Source organism: Nannospalax galili, unplaced genomic scaffold, assembly GCF_000622305.1.
Source record: "Nannospalax galili isolate Female #2095 unplaced genomic scaffold, S.galili_v1.0 scaffold332, whole genome shotgun sequence".
NCBI classification, from domain to species: Eukaryota; Metazoa; Chordata; class Mammalia; order Rodentia; family Spalacidae; genus Nannospalax; species Nannospalax galili.
This window is the reverse complement of record NW_008333794.1, coordinates 2,100,678-2,119,130: the sequence shown is the minus strand read 5'-3', so window position 1 is coordinate 2,119,130 and position 18,453 is coordinate 2,100,678. Positions and strand designations below refer to the sequence as shown.

At 54.6% G+C, this 18,453-nt stretch overlaps 1 protein-coding gene across 2 annotated transcripts in view; it reads left to right on the top strand.

Moving 5' to 3' along the window:
* Positions 1-18,069, top strand: part of Plxna1 (plexin A1) — a 42,381-nt gene extending 24,312 nt beyond the window's left edge. For both annotated transcript variants that reach the window (XM_029561329.1, XM_029561330.1), the window contains 17 exons: positions 748-915; positions 1,294-1,387; positions 1,756-1,995; positions 2,079-2,222; positions 2,625-2,859; positions 4,156-4,298; positions 4,855-5,111; positions 5,325-5,391; positions 10,635-10,781; positions 10,883-11,042; positions 11,539-11,642; positions 11,935-12,031; positions 12,371-12,561; positions 12,660-12,829; positions 13,278-13,490; positions 13,588-13,738; positions 14,856-18,069. In XM_029561329.1, coding sequence (XP_029417189.1) covers positions 748-915; positions 1,294-1,387; positions 1,756-1,995; positions 2,079-2,222; positions 2,625-2,859; positions 4,156-4,298; positions 4,855-5,111; positions 5,325-5,391; positions 10,635-10,781; positions 10,883-11,042; positions 11,539-11,642; positions 11,935-12,031; positions 12,371-12,561; positions 12,660-12,829; positions 13,278-13,490; positions 13,588-13,738; positions 14,856-14,951 — 2,677 coding nt within the window. In that variant the 3' untranslated portion in view covers positions 14,952-18,069. The remainder of the gene's footprint in view (positions 1-747; positions 916-1,293; positions 1,388-1,755; positions 1,996-2,078; positions 2,223-2,624; positions 2,860-4,155; positions 4,299-4,854; positions 5,112-5,324; positions 5,392-10,634; positions 10,782-10,882; positions 11,043-11,538; positions 11,643-11,934; positions 12,032-12,370; positions 12,562-12,659; positions 12,830-13,277; positions 13,491-13,587; positions 13,739-14,855) is intronic.
* Positions 18,070-18,453: the final 384 nt, after the last annotated feature.

Genomic DNA, 18,453 nt, shown 5'->3' with positions numbered 1-18,453 from the left:
AAGCCTTGAGGCTTGAAGTGGATAATTTTAGATTAGGGATGATAATGGAAGGCCCTTTAAATATTTTCCTGTGGTAATTACCTGTTATCAGGCTAATCATTGGTGTTTTCAGCCTGGGGGCTGTGGGGCCTCCAGGCTGAGGTAATGGATCAAGTCACCTGGCCTATTGCTCTTGGAAGTAACCTATCACCCCATGCCCAGTCCAGCTCACTCTTTCCACACAGCCCAGGGGCTAGGTGTTTTCCAAGTTGGGAGGGGACCATAGGGAAACAGAGAGCTGGCTTCTTTAGGGTACTCTGATCTGAGGCTCAGGAAGACAGTGCTGACAGGTGGGAAGGATCAGGCCTGCAGTCAGTCTTGCTGGCCTCCGGAGCAACAGTAGGTCTTGTGCAAGGTAAGCCTACCCCCAGCCTGGCTAAGTGGAATAGGGTGGCTGTCTGGCACTTCTGAAAAGATAAAGGCTCAACTAGGGACTCCTGAAAAGTCAGCAGTTGATAGGGCCCACCTCATCCCTCCACAGTACTGTCACGAGGAAAGCAGGGTGGAAGTCGGGCCCAAGGAGGGCAAAGGGCCAAGTATGGATGGGACCCAAGGGACTGGAGGCTAGAGAAGCCAGCTGGGATCCAGGTGGCTGCTCAAGGGTCAGAGTGGTCTTTCAAGTAGCCATCTAGAGGCAGTGCTCAGCTCACCATGGACAGCTACAGATGTATTGGCATGCCCACCTTACCATGCCCCTCTCCCCCACAGGAGGACCTCTCGAGAGATCCGCTGTCTGACACCCCCAGGGCAGACCCCTGGCAGCACCCCCATTGTCATCAACATCAACCGTGCCCAACTCTCCAACCCTGAGGTGAAGTACAACTACACTGAAGACCCTACCATCCTGAGAATCGATCCCGAGTGGAGCATCAACAGGTGGGAGACCTGCCAAACCCCGTCCTACTATGGAGCCAGGAATATCTCCCTAGTCCCCACTGTGGAGCACCTTCCCATTCCCCACTGTGGAGCACCCCCCATTCCCCACTATGGAGCACCCCCCATTCCCCACTGTGGAGCACCCCCCATTCCCCACTGTGGAGCACCCCCCATTCCCCACTGTGGAACTGGGAGCTCCTCCCTATGACACTCTGGTGGCTTGTGTGATGACAACATTCTAGACTGGCTGTGATAGTCCTGGCAGGAAGCACTCTTGTCTGAGCTTTGAACTACCTGCCCATGGGGAAAGGAGCTGTGTTTGGCCCTCTTGTACTTCTAGGCCCAGTGCATTCTTTGATTCCCTACTCCTTCCTTTAGTGGTGGGACCCTCCTAACAGTCACAGGCACCAATCTGGCCACCGTCCGTGAACCTCGAATCCGGGCCAAGTATGGCGGCATTGAGAGGAAGAATGTGAGTGCATGCCCTGGGCCAGCCCACTCCAACCCCCTCTTAACTCCCTTGCCTCATTCTGCCCTGCCCTTCTCTCCCACCATCTGGGCCTTACGTGAGCTGGAGCTCCTGCTGCTAACACCCCTGCCACCTACTCCCTATGTATGCCTTCTGTGCTGAGGCCCTGAGGGGGTAGAGATGGCCAGCTGGGTGAGCCCTGGGCTCTGGCCTGTCTGGCCCTCAGCCTGCAGATGCTGCACATCTTGGACCCATGCTTGCCTGGTGCCTGCACCATCCTCAAGGGGCCATTATGCCTAGGGTGGGGCTATCATGGGGGTGCTGGCCTGTTTTGAGAGGGCTGGCCCAAGGTCCTGGTGCCTGTGTCCCAGAGCTGCATGGTATACAACGATACCACCATGGTGTGCCGGGCACCGTCCATAGACAACCCAACGCGCAGCCCACCAGAGCTAGGGGAACGGCCGGACGAGCTGGGTTTCATTATGGATAATGTGCGCACACTGCTGGTGCTCAACGGCTCCTCCTTCCTGTACTATCCCGACCCTGTGCTGGAGCCACTGAGTCCCACCGGGCTCCTAGAGCTGAAGCCCAGCTCTCCACTCATCCTCAAGGTGGGTCTCAGGCTGAGCTAGTAGGCATTTGGGACTGGAGGTGAGGCACCGGCCTGTCCTCAGCTTACCCTATTCTTGCACAGGGCCGCAATCTTCTGCCACCTGCACCTGGCAACTCACGGCTCAACTACACAGTGCTCATTGGCTCCACACCCTGCATCCTTACAGTATCTGAGACGCAGCTACTATGTGAAGCGCCCAACCTCACAGGACAGCACAAAATCACGGTGCGTCCCACAGCCCAGCCATCTGCCTGAGGCAGAGAGCCCATGAGATCCTTGTCACAGCCTAGCTGTGGTCCCCTAGACTCACCCTTCCTTCTGACTACTGGCCCTACCCCACATGGGCAACTCCACCTGTGAGCAAATACCCTAGGACCTGAGCTCCAATGCAGACCCTGCTCAGCCTTCACCATCTTCATCTCTGTGTTTTCCACTCCCCCACCCCACCCCACCTACCTGTCCTGATTCTTTGCTGCCCTGGCTGGCCTGGGTGCCTGCCCTGGGTTCTGGCATCTTGCCCCTATTAGCCACTTTGGGTGCCTGTTGCCAGTATGTAGGTGCTGTTGAACAGGGGACCTTGAACTCTGAGGGGTCGTGGCCTCTGAGCACCTCCATCTCATCTGGCAGGTACGGGCAGGTGGCTTTGAGTTCTCACCAGGGATGCTGCAGGTATACTCAGACAGCCTGCTGACATTGCCAGCCATTGTGGGCATCGGTGGGGGTGGTGGCCTCCTGCTGCTGGTCATTGTGGCTGTACTCATCGCCTACAAGCGCAAGTCCCGGGATGCCGACCGCACCCTGAAGCGACTGCAGCTGCAGATGGACAACCTGGAGTCCCGAGTGGCCCTTGAGTGCAAGGAAGGTCAGCGGGGGATGGGAGTGGGACCAGATGCTGGGAGGGGTGGGGCCTTGGGAGCTGAGGCAGTCCTCACCACTGAGCTTGATGGCTAGCTCTGGCTTGGCCTACTCTGTGTCTTATGATACAGGACTTGGTCCCAGGGAGGTGGCTTATAAGCCTGGGACCACCTAGCCTTTTGTGCCCCAGTCTTGTCTGCAGAATGGGCATAGGGACAGTGTGCCTACATACCTGGGTATCACATAGGGGAGCAAAGATGCAAGTGCCCATGCTCTGCCCCGAGAGGCCCAAGTGGGCCCTTAACTGAATGGGCATCTGCTCCCTGGCAGCCCTTGTGAACAGGAAGCAGCCACGGGCTGGGGCTGATGAGAAGAAACGAGGTTTGCCTTGGGGTTCTTGCTTATGGAGAAAGAGTGTCCACCCAGCCCAGCGTGGCCCACACCTCTGTCAGTTTGTGTGGCTGTGGGCCTGCCAGAGAGAGGAAGCCAGGTGCCTGATGGTGACCAGGAGATGAAAGCATGACACTTCGCTAGACCTACCAGTCACCCCAGAGCCTGTCCTGCCCCTCTGGCTTCTGATCATATGGTGGGTGGCTACAGAGCTGATACCTCACAGCTCTGGAATGTTTCACGAGACCTGCCACTCTTCCCTGCTTCCTTTGTTACTGAGAGGCAGTGTGGACTGGGGCAGCAGAGTTGAGGGGCCTGAGCCCAGGGGGTGCATAAAGGCAGTGGCCAGGGGCTGGAGAGATGGCTCTGGCTGTTCTTGCAGAAGACCTGGGTTCAAATCCCAGCACCCACATGGCAGCTAACAACTGTCTGTAACTCCAGTTCCAGGGGATCCAACAGCCTCTTCTGTCCTCTGCAGGCATTGCATGGCACGGGTACACTTACCTACATGCAGGCAATACATGCATAGAAAAAAAAATAATAAATACAATATTGGGAGGGAAAAAAAAAAGGCTGTGGCCAGCATGGGGCTGAGAGCCCAGAGATGGTGCTGGGATGCCATGGCTCCCACTCCATGCAGGGCATGGTTTTGGCCGAGGGGTCCACCTACCCACTGCTGCATCATTGTTGTCCTTATTCTGGTTAATCCCACAATAGCACAAAAGACAAGTACTTTGTCAGCGTTAAGACTGGGGAAACTGAGGCATAGAAAGGCGAGGCACAGTGGTTCCTTAAGCTCAGGATCAGTGATCTTGGCTAGACAGTGGGTGGGTTGGAGATAAGGAGGGGCAGGTTGGGCCATGGGCATGCTGCTCCTGACCCTGTGCCACCCCTGACTCTGCATCTGCCACAGCTTTTGCAGAGCTACAGACAGATATCCATGAACTGACCAGTGACCTGGATGGCGCAGGCATCCCGTTCCTCGACTACCGCACGTACGCCATGCGAGTACTGTTCCCTGGGATTGAAGACCACCCTGTACTCAAAGAGATGGAGGTAAGACTGTCAGCTCAGGGGTCTCTGTGGGCTCTTGGGCAGTCAGAGGATGTCGGGGTTAGCATGGCTCTCCAGAGACAGGTGCAGGGCTCAGCAGAGTGAGGAATGTGGGTCGCACACCCATGTTGGAGCCAGCATAGGATGGGGGCACCTTAGCTCTGGGGCAGGGGTTCTGAGCTCTGAGGATAGGGTGGCTAGCCCTGGGTAGCTTCACTCCCCAAGTATCTCAGGAGGCAGGAGAGAGGCCCTGGGTGTGGAGCAATGGCCCAGGCCTTGTCCAAACAAAACACCCTTTAGCCTGGTATCCTGATGCCTCTGCCCATCCTGAGCTGTATGTGGCTGCCTACTGCTCCTACCCAAGTCTCTTAGAGTGTCTAGGTGCTGAGCTTCACAGTGCAGTCAGAGCATCCTGGTCTACATGTGTGCACCAATCCCAGGCAGCCTTAGCTAGGTGGGCTTCCTTTGCCTTAGCTGTTGGGCTATGTCCTGTGGTCTGAGGCCTGAGAACCTAAGCTATTGGGCTGTGTCCTGGGGTCTAAGGCCTTTGTACCCCCAGGTACAGGCCAATGTTGAGAAGTCTCTGACACTGTTTGGACAACTGCTGACCAAGAAGCACTTCTTGCTGACCTTTATCCGCACACTGGAGGCCCAGCGCAGCTTCTCCATGCGTGACCGTGGGAATGTGGCCTCGCTCATCATGACGGCCCTGCAGGGCGAGATGGAGTATGCCACAGGCGTGCTCAAACAGCTGCTGTCTGACCTCATTGAGAAGAACCTGGAGAGCAAAAACCATCCCAAGCTGCTGCTGCGGAGGTATGCCTGCATAGCCAGGGGAGGGAGGGTTGGTAGGGGGATTATCCCTGCTCACCAGCTACTCCCATGGGTTCTGAGGTAAAGGTCTCCATGGAAATTTGCAGTTCAGCATACCTTGAGGCCTGGCCTGTGGGTGGGGTTACCCTGAGGTTGTAGGGACCTGATGGATGGTAGAAGTGACTCTACTCTGCCTGTCTGCTGCTCTGCCTGCAGGACTGAATCGGTAGCAGAGAAGATGCTGACCAACTGGTTCACATTCCTTCTATACAAGTTCCTCAAGGTAGGTGACTCTAAGTGGTGCCAGCTAGGCATCTGAGGCCCAGTGAATGGAGGGGAGGGAAGGGAAGGACTGGAGTGGGGTGAGAACCAGGCATCCCAAGAAGGTACAGTGCCAGGGCTACAGCAGGCAGCACCATGATGGGTTGAACTGATCACCTGCACTGTGGAGATTAGGCAATCACAGAACTGGGTAGCACTCTGGCTTCCCCTGACCTCACTGCCAACAGGTTGCATCCCTCACGTGTCAGTAGGCTCCAGGGGAGCAAGGCCTGTGCATACCAGCTCTGCCACTCTGTGTCTCTGTCCTGACCACTGCTCTGTAGATGCAGTGATCAGCAGTGCGGCTAGACAAGAATGAGGCTGCTGCTGCCACCTCTGCCAGACCCTGGTATTCCTACACCCCTTCCTCCACCCCAGGCTGCTGCTGGGCTCTTGCCAGCTGGCCCAGAAGGGGCAGCATGTGGAACTATACAGAGCAGTTCTGTGGCAAGACACCAGTTCTTGCTGCAAGGTGAACCAGTAGATAGGAGATGGCAGTGGGCAAGAGGCAGGAGCAGGGATGAAGAGTGAGTGAGGAGCACTGGAAATCAGCTGATGGAGGGTAGTGAACTGGGCAGCCGAGAAGGGCTCTGGACCTTCCAGGTAACCTGTGTGAACAGACAGCATCTCTGGCAACAGATAATAGGTGTGACTCCTATGAAAGTGCCACCATGCAACAATAATTTATTTACATGCTCATTAAATCGGACTCTGTGAACCGGAAGAGGTGAGGCAGAGCAAGGGATAAGGCGCCCTGTGTGGCACCTGGGCCCACACTGGGTCTTGGCATGTGCTAACCCCTTTTGATCTTCATTTTCCACACCCTGAGGAGCGGGTGCAGTTCATCCCATCAGGTCTCAGGTCCTGAGCTGGCTCTGGAGTGACTCCTGCTGTGCTGCAGGGAGCAGGCTGCCTCAGGAAGCTGGCAGCTCCAGCCCTGCAACTGTCATCATGGGGAGGAGGGAGTAGGGCCTGTGAGGCAGGGAAGCCTCACAGAGAGGCAGCAAAGGGTGTGGGGATGGTGAAGGGAGGGGAGAAAGCCTATGATGACTGAAGAGGGGGAAGCAGGGCTTAAGAAAAGCAGAGTCCTTAGCCCCCTAGCCACTCTACTCCCAGTCCTCTCAAGGTCTAGTCAGGAAACTTGGTCGCCTCACCCTTCTCATCTCTGGTTCTCCTATGGCCTCACTGTGCAGAGGAGAACTAAGGTTCATTATGCCCGAGGCCAGGCAGCAGGAGGCCACACTAGAACCTTGCTTCCCCTGGACGGCAATCTCTACACCAGGAGTGGGGCCAGACTGGCCTTGGCCTGTTGTCCCTGCCTGTGACCAGTGAGTGTTCAGGCCCCATGTGAGTCACTGCAGACTTGGGGTAGAGGGTGCATAGTGTGTCATTCTGTGTTTTTGACCTCTGGCCTGTACAAGCCTCTTAAGAGAGGTAGGTATACCTCCATCCTCCCTTCCCTGAGCTGGCCACCAGGTCCCCCTATTGCCCCCAATTCTGCCTTTCAGAGTGACTTCTTTCAGTTCTGGAACTGAGGTTCCCTCATCTCTTACATGGCTCCACACAAAGCTGGTTTCTTTTTTTTAGCTGGTTTCTTTTTAACATGCCACGAACTTTTAAAAAAAGTTTTACTGGTTTAAAATATATATAATCTAAAATTCACCCTCTTTTTATTTTATTTTCTAAGACAAGGCCTCAGTATGTAGCCCTCCTGAGTATGTAGTGTACCATTTGCTAGTATTAACTCGTCTGTAATGTGCAGTGCTTGCCACCATCAGCTGCAAGGCTCTTCATTTTACAAAACTGAAATCTGTCCCCATGAAACACTCCCTGTCCTTCCTGTTCTTCTCCCTGACTCCTAGAACCTACCTTCCTACTCTCTATCTGAATCTGACTGCTGTAGGGACACCCTCTTAAGTGGAACCATCTGGTTGTCTCAGCATGGCCGTCTTTCATTCAGCACGATGTCACTGCATCTCAGTATCTGACAGATAACAGTGTGGTCTGTGTGGTTCCTTTGTGGCCACTGTGTATGCTCTCCTTAAGGATGGTTACCAGTGCTCAGCTACAGTCTGTAAATATCCGGTGGAAAACTGGAAGTATTGCAGACGTGTTAAATTGTCAGCTATTCTGACAAGTGTGGTGACTGGTCCTTCCTACAGCAAGAACCAGCCCCTCTGTCCAGGATACCCACTCCAAGTACACTGCCTACCCACTGGTTGAGAGCCATCATCTTGGTTATCATATCTCCTGTCATACTTTCACAGGGTTTGTGTTCAAGTGGACCATGATTTATTTAATAACAGCCCTGGAACTCAGGGCTGGTGAGGCTGGCAGTTCAGAGGCCAGAGAGGCTCTGAGAAGGGCTTCCACATAACCAAAGTCTGCAAGAGAAGGAAACCTATGTCTGGGAGATGGTAAAAAGGAACAAGGAATTGTTTCTGGATTCACCATACCACCTCAAACTGCAAAAGTTACAAGCACAGTGCTTGATGGGAAGGATGGAAGGGCTCTGAGTCTCCAGCAAGAAGGACAGACTCTACACAGAAAACATGCTCTGGCTGATGGCCACAGGACCTTTGAGCATCCACAAGAACCTCAGCCAGGGCTCCAGGCCACACGCTGTACTGGGAGGAACTGTTATACTCACTCAGAAATAGGCTGGTGATACACTGGAGAAAGGCGGGTCGACTGGATTTGGTCTTTCCAAAGGCTTCTGGTGTCTGGGCCCATCCCTTGCCCACACAGATAAAGGGGGCCAGAATCCATATGTGGGCATAGTCACTTTGCCTTCAAAGAAGGAGAGTGGCATGAGGGAAGTATGAGCATTGGACTACACTACTTGTTCAGCCAGTCCAATCCTTAACTAGAAAAGTCACCCCTGCTTAAACTGTATATTGCAAATGGCACCCTATGAGTTGCTGGAGGGACAAGCCCCCAACCCCTGGGGTCACAGCTGCCAGTATTATTGGGTATTAGCAAATGTCTGTATGTACAGGAATGTTTTTAGTTCAAATTCTGTTTGAACCCATGCTGGTCTGGTCTCTGGCCTACGTGAACCTCCTGCCTCAGCCTCCCAAGCAGCCCAAGTGCTTTCCAATAGCTAGTCCTGATGCCCCATCTTATTTATCAGAGGTCTCTATGCCATGCTATGCATTTGTCTGGCACTTTCCTCCCTCCTGCCCCCATCTCAGGTGGGGTTAGGCCCACCTTTGCAGATATGCAGGCACAGGTGTTTGTCCTGTTTGTAGCTGCATAATGCTCCACAGTATGACCTTTGTGCCATTAGTTTCACTCTTCCTGTGATGCTGGCAGTGGGTGTTGGGAATCGGGATTCTTCTCAACACAGCCAGCTTTCTGGAGCAGCTGTCTGCTGTGTGGGCTTCCAGTAGGGTGAACACAGGTGATCAGACACAGTCATTCTCCACGTAAGACATGCTGGCTCTTGTCTGGATCTTCCCAGGCGTGGGTGCTGCCGGCTCCATCAGTGATGGGTATAGACAGCCAGTTGCTTTACCTAGTGTTTATTAACAAGCCTCCTGCTTGATTGGCTACTTTAATCTTTTCTTTGAAGCTACATTTGTGTGCATTTTCTAGGGTTCTTTATTTAGTATATGATAGTTTCTTAAAATACCAGCTTTCTGTTGTTAAGCTCCTACACTAGCTGAAGTGACTGACATGTGGCATGAGGTAGGGATCTAACTTGATTCTCCCCACAGATGGGGGCTCTCACCCTGCCATGTTTAGTGAGCTGTGCTCCTCCTGCACCTTCTCTCAGTGTTCAGTGGAAAGTGAAGCCCGGGGAGGGGAAGGCCTTGGGCTTAAACCAGCTTTATTCTGGGTCTGCCTTCTTCCTGCCTTCTTCTTTTGCACAATCTGGGCAGGCCTCCTGAAAGTGGTAGTCCCAGGTGGCAGGAGGAGGCTGCCTCCTGGGTAAGGTGCATTGCCTGACTTTGATTGTTCTCTGAGAAATCCTGGCCTTTAAACAGGTGCGTCAGGGTTGGGTAGACCTGCATTCAGATCCTGCCCTCCTGTTACTCACTGTGTGACCTTGGGCAGTTGCCTGTCTCCTCTGATCTTCAGTGCCTGTGCTCCTTTCATTCTACATTCCCCTGATCTGGGGAAACCTGACAGGGTCTCATCCCTCCTCCCTCAGAGGCAGCGACTGATGGCTCTAAGCCCCAACCTGCTTCCTCTCCCTCCTGAGCTGACTTAATGAAACCAAGTTTGCAAATGAAACATAATTTCAAAGACAGGAGTGTCTTTGGAAGGTCTCAGGATGATCTATGCTTGTGGCTGTTCCTTAGCAGCTGTCTCTTTAATTACTGCAGATGCTAGCAAGGGACCAGACCATATGGGTACAGGGGCAGAGTCACTATGAGCTTGCCAGGGCTGGGCCTGCCTCCCACCTGTGAACTTAGAGTGACTTCGGCCCAGCGTCTGTGGCTGCTTACCTACAGAGTGGGCACATCTAGTGACCACTGCAAGGGGTGGCTCTTCAGGGCCACTGGACTAGTCTGGGCTCTAGCCAGTTAGCTCACTCAGCAGTGGCTGCCTACACTCCAGAAAGACCAGGAAGACCTCAGCGGGGGTCCTACCTTATAGGGACAGCAGATGCAAAGGCCCTGAGGTGGGGCCTGAAAGTGACCCTTGGGGCTGCAGTGTGGAGAGCCAGATTGCAGGTGGTTGGAGGTAGGGCAGTGCAGGCCCTCAGCAAGTGCCTGGGAGTCACCCTTCCAGCTCCCATTCCCCCTGGCACTGGGCTATGGGCTCCTGGGCCCCTCAGTGCTGTGGAGCTGCATGTCATCTTGGTGAAATTGTGTTCTTAGTGATGCCAGAGTTCTAGCTGAGTGGGTCCCTAGTCCAGCAGATCATAGTCACACTCAGTGTGGGCGGGGGTCTCCACCAAAGAACCTGCAGGCCTTAGTCTTCCTGGTGTGATCTTGTTGGCCACCTACTCTGACCCTTGTACCTCTGCATTTATGGTTTCTCAAGGATTTCCATGAGGATGCTGGGGCTGTCCTCATCTGATTCCCTTGTCTTGTCCTTGCTGGATGCTGGCTCTAGGGGCTTGCTTGCCTCCTAGGAATTAGAGCCATTGGTGCCACTCTAGTCTGAGAGATCGGTCTGAAAGGGCCCAGGGATGACTGTGCAGGGTGCCCAGGTACTGATCCAGCTTCACCCACACACACACCCCTACCACAGGAGTGTGCTGGGGAGCCTCTTTTCATGCTGTACTGCGCCATCAAGCAGCAGATGGAGAAAGGCCCCATTGATGCCATCACGGGGGAGGCTCGGTACTCCCTGAGCGAGGACAAGCTCATCAGGCAACAGATTGACTACAAGACACTGGTGAGTCAAGGACCTGTCCCCACCTCATTGACACCAGTGTGAGTGAACAGGACTAGTGGAAGTGAGGGGTAAGGCTGATGCTGCCTTAATTTTCCCCTTAGACCCTGAACTGCGTGAACCCTGAGAATGAGAACGCACCTGAGGTACCTGTGAAGGGGCTGAACTGTGATACTGTGACACAAGTCAAGGAGAAGCTGCTGGATGCTGTGTACAAGGGTGTGCCCTACTCACAGCGACCCAAGGCTGGAGACATGGACCTGGGTGAGTGATGGAGAAGTGGCTCTCTGTATGGTGCCCAGAGGGCCAGGAGTGCCCAGGAGCCACAGCACCGGCCCACCCCTCCGCCTCCCACCCCCGTGCTGGCTGTCCTGATCTCACAGAGGGCCTGAAGAAGATGTGACAGCTAGAGTCTCCAGGGTGGGGTGGTGGAGGTCCAAGGAGAAGAGGCAGACAGTAGGTGTAATGTTCTCTGGGGCCTGGGGAAGGGAGGGGGTAGGACATAGCTCCGGGGTCCTGCGGCAGATGTGGCTAGAAGGTCTGGGCCTGGAGCCTGGGCAGCCTTAGCCTGTTACTATATCCCAGGCTCTTCACTAGGTGCAGAACAGGCCCTGCCCTATGCTCTAGTAGAATGAGGGACTGAGCCAAGTCCCAGGAGGGGAGACCTTGCCCAAAGGGGCTGGGACAGAAGGAAGGACATACCCCCCCCCCGAGGGCTAGGACCCAAAGGGCCCTGCCTCCAATACCCTCCTTTCCTCAGAGTGGCGCCAAGGCCGCATGGCACGCATCATCCTTCAAGACGAGGACGTCACCACCAAGATCGACAATGACTGGAAGAGGTTGAACACACTGGCCCACTATCAGGTGACCCCACCCTCCAGGGACCACCCCCACTCTGGCCACTGTGTGGACTTTCCTTTACATAGACCATGCCCAACTAGGGACTGGTGTGAAAGGATACAGGTGACACATGAGTGAACTGCCCCAGGCTCAGGGATTATCTGCTCAAGCTGTCCCAGTAAGCTCACAAGGCTCAGAGTGGTGATGTGAGTCATCTCCAGGATAGAGTCAGGGTTGTCCTTAGGTCTTCTCAAGTTGGGAAAGGTATCTTAGTGATACCCTGGGGACACATGTTATCCCTGACTTCTGCTCACAGGTGACAGATGGGTCATCAGTGGCACTAGTGCCCAAGCAGACATCTGCCTACAACATCTCCAATTCCTCCACCTTCACCAAGTCCCTCAGCAGATACGGTGAGTGTCCAGAAGGGTAATGACCAGACAGTGGGCAGGCAGAGGACCTGAACAGGATATCCCTCTTCCTCAAGCCCCATCACGAGTGCAATGCTAGGACAAAAGAGTCATGGCTGTGACCTGTCACTGGGTCCTTGGCCTTCCCTTCAATTCTGGGGCATTGTCTCTCCCCATAGCCTGAATCCAAATACCTCTTGCTGCCCCTGTGGCCACAGTGGTCATCCCCAACACACTTGAGAGGAGCATTGATGCCCCTGCTTCTGAGAAAAAGCTGGCTGGGGTGGTGTCTGGCTATGGGTAAGGGATGCAGCCCTGCCAACTAATGGATCATTCCTGCAGAGAGCATGCTGCGCACAGCCAGCAGCCCCGACAGTCTGCGCTCACGAACACCCATGATCACACCTGACCTGGAGAGCGGCACCAAGCTGTGGCACCTTGTGAAAAATCATGACCACCTGGACCAGCGGGAGGGCGACCGTGGCAGCAAGATGGTCTCAGAGATCTACCTGACACGGCTGCTGGCCACCAAGGTAGGTGGGGGCCAGACCCAGGGACACCAGACTCTGGCCTAAGGGTCCTGAGGTTGGTGCTCCCAGGCAGCCCTGAAGCTCTGCCCCTTACCATGCAGGGCACACTTCAGAAGTTTGTGGATGATCTCTTTGAGACCATCTTTAGCACAGCACACCGTGGCTCAGCCCTGCCTCTAGCTATCAAGTACATGTTTGACTTCCTGGATGAACAAGCTGACAAGCACCAGATCCATGACTCTGATGTGCGCCACACCTGGAAAAGCAACTGGTGAGATGGGTGGGTGGGTGCCACAGGGTAGGACTGCTAGGAACAAGGCAGACTGGGCTCCACAAAGCTGGGCTTTCCCAGTTTACAGCCCTGGATCTGGCCACATCCTTTATCTAGCCTGTGGGAACTCCCTGAGCCAGGGGCTGCTGTGAGCCCCCTGGTTTGCCCCCCTGCCCATGTGTGTGGCCCCTGTTCACAAACCTGGTCATGTGGAGTGATGCTCTAGCAGGTACAGGTTGTGTGGCAGTACATCCTGACTTGACAGCAAGATAGTCTTTACTGAGAGACAGACCTACCCCACTTGGGCCTTCATTTCCCCACCCATGTGGGTATCTAACCCCTCTCTGGAGGTCAGGGTCAGGGCTGTGGGGTGACTGTCAGCCCCTGCTCCTCTCAGGAGCCAGGCCTAGAGGAGCCGTTTGAGCACCCTGGGCCTGCTCACCCACAGCCTGCCACTGCGCTTCTGGGTGAACGTGATTAAGAACCCACAGTTTGTGTTCGACATCCACAAGAACAGCATCACAGATGCCTGTCTGTCAGTGGTAGCACAGACTTTCATGGACTCCTGCTCCACCTCGGAGCATAAGCTGGGCAAAGACTCACCCTCCAACAAGCTGCTCTATGCTAAGGACATCCCCAACTACAAGAGCTGGGTAGAGAGGTAGGTGACAGTAGGGGCTGGGGAGGCTCTGGGGTTACAGTAGGCGGGGAGTGAGGCAGCATGACCCATTCCCATCCACTCTTCTGCTTCCTGGCAGGTACTATGCTGATATCGCCAAGATGCCCGCCATCAGTGACCAAGATATGAGTGCCTACCTGGCTGAGCAATCCCGGCTACACTTGAGCCAGTTCAATAGTATGAGTGCTCTGCATGAGATCTACTCGTACATTGCCAAGTACAAGGATGAGGTCAGCCTCTCTGCATCCCAACAGGTCCTACCCTGCTGGCTCCTGCATCTCAGAGCTGGCCTTTTGCTGTCTTTCTTCTCTGCACTTAGTTACCCAGCTGTTCCTGGGACAGAGAAAGGGAGCAGTGATGCTGAGCTCTCAGTGGATTGGGGTGGGAGAGACAGGTTGTCAGGGACCCCCGACTTGGACTGAGTCCACCAGGGACCTCCTTATCTCTGTCCAGGGAGTGGACCTTTGACTTGTCTCTTGGATCACTCTGGGCTAGAGCTGATTGGTGCATAGAGTCAGACACTACACAGGTGTGAACAAGCTGAGGCCATGGGGCTAAGCCAAGGTGTACCTGGAGATAGGCAGGAGTTGTGCACAGGTCAAGGTATCTTTCAATACAGGCTTTCAATACAGGTTTGGCTGCACCCCTGAGCAAGATGAGTTGTTGGAGGTCTAACTAGAAGCAGTGAGGCTGTGAATTGCCAGCTTGACTGAGTCGGTAAAGTAGGTAGCCTGCCAGCCTGGCTGGAAGTAGGGGCCACAGAGGCAGGTCTAAGGCCATGGAGCTGTGTGGGCTCAGGAGGGTTCTAGGCACCAGGTCCTGTGGAAGGACCTCCAAATGAACTGGGGTCAGAGGAAGGGATATTGAGCCTGGGCTCCCACATAGGCTGAGGCATGGAGAGTCAGATGGCTGGAGGTAGGGGTGTGGTCCTCAAGACGACCTGAGAAACCCAGCAACAGGAGGTGGCAGGTGGCCATGCCATAGCAGCCATGCCACAGCAGAGGACAGGGAGAGGAGCTCTGTTGTGGAGAACATACAGAACCCTGGGATGGGAGGGATTGAGGGGGGCCATGGCCAGGGGCCAGAGTCTGCTGGTTAAGGGGATAGAATAGCTATGATGACCTTGGTGGCTCACCCCAATGTGCTGGTGAACTCTGGCTTAGAACCATGTCCATAGCTGGGAAACTGGTAGAGTCAGGCCTCAACTGTCTATTCCTAAGACTCCTAGCACACTACTGGATACTGCCGTGTCACCTGTAGTGTGCATGAAGGCTTCCTTGAGGGCTTTTGGCCCATACCTGTTAGTGGCCAACCCTGCCCCTAATCCCATCTCACCCTTCTCTGTAGATCCTGGTGGCGCTGGAAAAGGATGAACAGGCTCGGAGGCAACGGCTACGGAGCAAGCTGGAGCAAGTGGTGGACACTATGGCCCTGAGCAGCTGAGCCCTAGCGATGACCACCCAGCAGGAGGCAGAGCAGGAAAGCAGCAGAGGGGGACCCAGGAGACAGCCCTTGGCCACCTGTGTAGAGTGCCAGGTTCAGAGGCTGCAGTTGGGGTCTTGGCCCTTACCTTCCTCTCCCTGCCATGTGGGGCAAGTTTTTATCACTGTGGATGTGACGGTTCCTGCTGAGCCACTTCTGCCTAGGGCTTGCTACCCTGGCATGAAGAGAGCTCAGCATTGCCCGCCCTGCCCAGGGATATTTGCTGCTTGACAAAAGCTGCTGGTGGCCTTCATGGGAGAAAGGTGGCCTCTGAGGGACTGAGATCGAAGGCCAGGCCCTTCAGATGGAGGGGCATCAGGACAAGAGACTAGATGTGTCTGAAGCTCCCAGCTTCCCAGCTGCTACCAGCAAGAAGAGTCTGAGGGTCTTGGCCCAGTTGCCAGCCTGAGGGAAAGGTGAAATGCCCAGGCTGGGCCAAACGAGCCACAGTCTGGGGCTATCTTACTAGCCTGCATTCCAGCACCCTGGGCTAGCCACTACCCTCAGATTCACCGCGTGCTCTGCACGGCCTGGACCGGAGTACCATGTCCCCCTGCCGGGGAGAGGTCCCATTCCCCTCCTATGGAGGGGCTGTAGACTCCACTCCCAAGTGACATGATGCGGCTAAGTGAACCCCTCTCTGTCCTCAGGGCTGTGCCTCTGTGAGCCTCTGGGCCTGGGGCTCTGGTCAGAGCGCATGTTCACATTATTTATTCCCCACCTCCTGCTCCTGGAGCAACCTACCATGGAGCTTTAGAGGGCAACAGGTTACTGTGCCCACCGTCCTCTGTCTTCCCTGCCCCTAACCCCCCCGCCCTACGGCTTCCAATCTGGCATCTCAGCAGTGTCCTGGCCCCTCCAGAGCAGTGGAACCTCTGGGGACTGCTTTTAAGGGAACAAGAAATCCTGCTGCATTGCCTGGAAGGCGGGGCAAGGCCCCTTTGCCACCCCACTGACCTCGAGCAGTGACCTAAGAGATAGGAGGTCAGCTGCATCCACCCTTGCCCTCAGTGAGCAACAGAACACATTTTTAATGGACTTTGTACATATATATGTACGTGTGTGTATGTATATATATATGTATATATATATATATATATGTATGTATGTGTGGCCCCAACCCCAGTGGGGTGCTGTACAGTTACTCAAGGGAGGAGACAAGGGAAGGCAATTCAGGAGAAACCCAGGTGGCAGAGAACAAAGCCAAGGGTCCTGGAGCCATGACCCAGCTGCAGCCTCTGCTTCCCATGGACCAGTGAAGCTACTGCCGGAGCTTCAAGGTACCCTGAGCTCCTGGGTACTCCGAGTTCCTGGGTGCAGAGGCTGTGGATCTGCATGACTGTGCTAGCGTTTAGTCTGAGTTGATCTTTTCAAACTGCAAGTGTTGAATATAGAGGTGGTTAGATCCTTTTTTATGTTTTTTTAAAAAAATTACTCATTTGGGAAAAAAATGAGCGGCCCATCCCCTTTTCAAGTTCACTTTTTCGATGGTACTAAAGATTCTAACGGATTTTAAGGGACAGCTAACTGTGGCCAGGCCCAGCCTCGGCTCTGGGGGCAGCATACCCCCATGCCCACAGACTGCCAGCCTTGAGGTCCCTCCCCTCCAAGCAGCAGGAGTCAGATGAGACAAGGTGGAAGTCAGATTAGAGCTGCACCTTTAAGTCACTGTGGGGCTGGTGTATAGACTCAGGGAGCTCCTCCCCTGTGGGTGCCAGGGGAGCCTAGGCACCCTGGGCCTTGAACACTGGCCAGCCCCAACCTCGCCTGTGTGACTCACTCCTTGGCCTGACATGGGTCAAAGCCAAGGCCAGCCAGTCTGAACAGAGCCGTTTCTCAGTAGTCCTTAGTGTTGCCTGGGATTCTTACCCTTGAGTATAAACCTCCCTCCCTTTTGCCTCCAGTCTGTGCCTGGGTGGGAGCCTCAGTTTTCCCCAAAGTCTTCCCTGGATGCTGGCTTCAGATGGAAGCCTCCAGTTCTTCCAGTTCCGCCTGGACCATGCACAGCTTCTCGGCTCGACTGCCTCCACAGTCCAGCCCTACCACTCTACTGGAGGCCCTCAGGCTTCCTCAGAGTAAGCCAGTCTTGCTCTACCCTACCAGGCTGCCTCTCCCATGTGGGTGCCTCAGGTAGATAGATGGTGAGGTGACCTGTAGCAGCCTCCACAGGGCGTCTGTTCGCAAGCACTTTAGCATATCTGTTTACATGCGAGCTGATCTAGCTGTTCTACTCAGTACAGTGGGCAGAGCCAAGTGTCACCTCCCTGCCAGTCCTGATTGGGCTCCGACTAATGCTTGTCCTTGGTCCTTGGTGGTCTCTGTGGCTTCCTGCCAGGGGCTCCACTCCAGCCTCTTCATATGGCCTGGGGTTGGAGCCCACTTGGGAACTGGGTGGTAAGATACTCTGGGCCACCTCTGCTGTCCTTTGCCCAGGGAGTTGGCCAAGCAGCATTCTAGCCAGCCTGGCTCGTGTAACACTTGGTACTGCTGTCCTGCTGTAGGCCCTGTCCCTGAAGCCCTTTTCACCTGCCTTTTATTTCCCTTCCTTGCACCCAGACTCAGGAGTGCCTGGGACATTTCACGCTGGGCCTGGATGCCTGGCCTTCATAGGCCTCAGGCTTACCCCTACACTTGCTAGTCACCCAGCCCTCTTATGATGGGTGGGCAGGGATGAGGGCCCTGGTGTGCACCTAAGAGGTACAGCATTGTGTCCCAGGCACGGGCCAGCAGCCTCTGTTGGCAGAGGGGCCCGGCTGCCACCCCAACTCCGATTTCCCCAGTTTGGATCTGGTGGCTCACATCGGTGCTACACATGCTAGAGTAGATATATTTAGAGAGAGATATTTTTAAGATGAAGCTCACAATTAGCTGTCCTTTAATGCCGCAGAACACCCCCCCTCAAATAGAAGTGGTCACTTGGTCTGAGCTGACCAGGCCTCAGCCATCGCTCCTCTGGAAGCGTTAGAGCTGATGCTCAGCCCTCAGATGTGTAAATATACGGCTATTTCCTATTTTACGGTTCTTCAGATTTAGTACTTGTAAATAAACACACATTAAGGAGAGATTAAACATTTTTGCTAAAGCTCTTGGCTCCAGGTCTTTCTTGGGGGGGCGGGGAGTGTTGGGCAATAGGCAGACAGCCACAAGAAATAGGTCATCCATCCTTCAAACAGCACCTCAGGGCTGACAGCAGGCACCTAGGACCCTTGCCTTTGCAACAGGCCTTGGTGTGAATACACAGCTTTACCTGTCTCAACAGACTGAAAAGACTATTATGGTCCCCTCCTCTGAACTCAGGAGCTAGGGACAGTAGAAACAGTGGAAGCCTGGGCTACAGGGTTCTATGTCCACTGTCCCTGGGAACACCCATCATCTACAAAGTAGGAACCCTGAGGCCTTGTTACTTAAAACATTCTGTCCCTGGGGCCGGGGCAGCCCAGCAGCTCATGCATGGCTCCCGGGG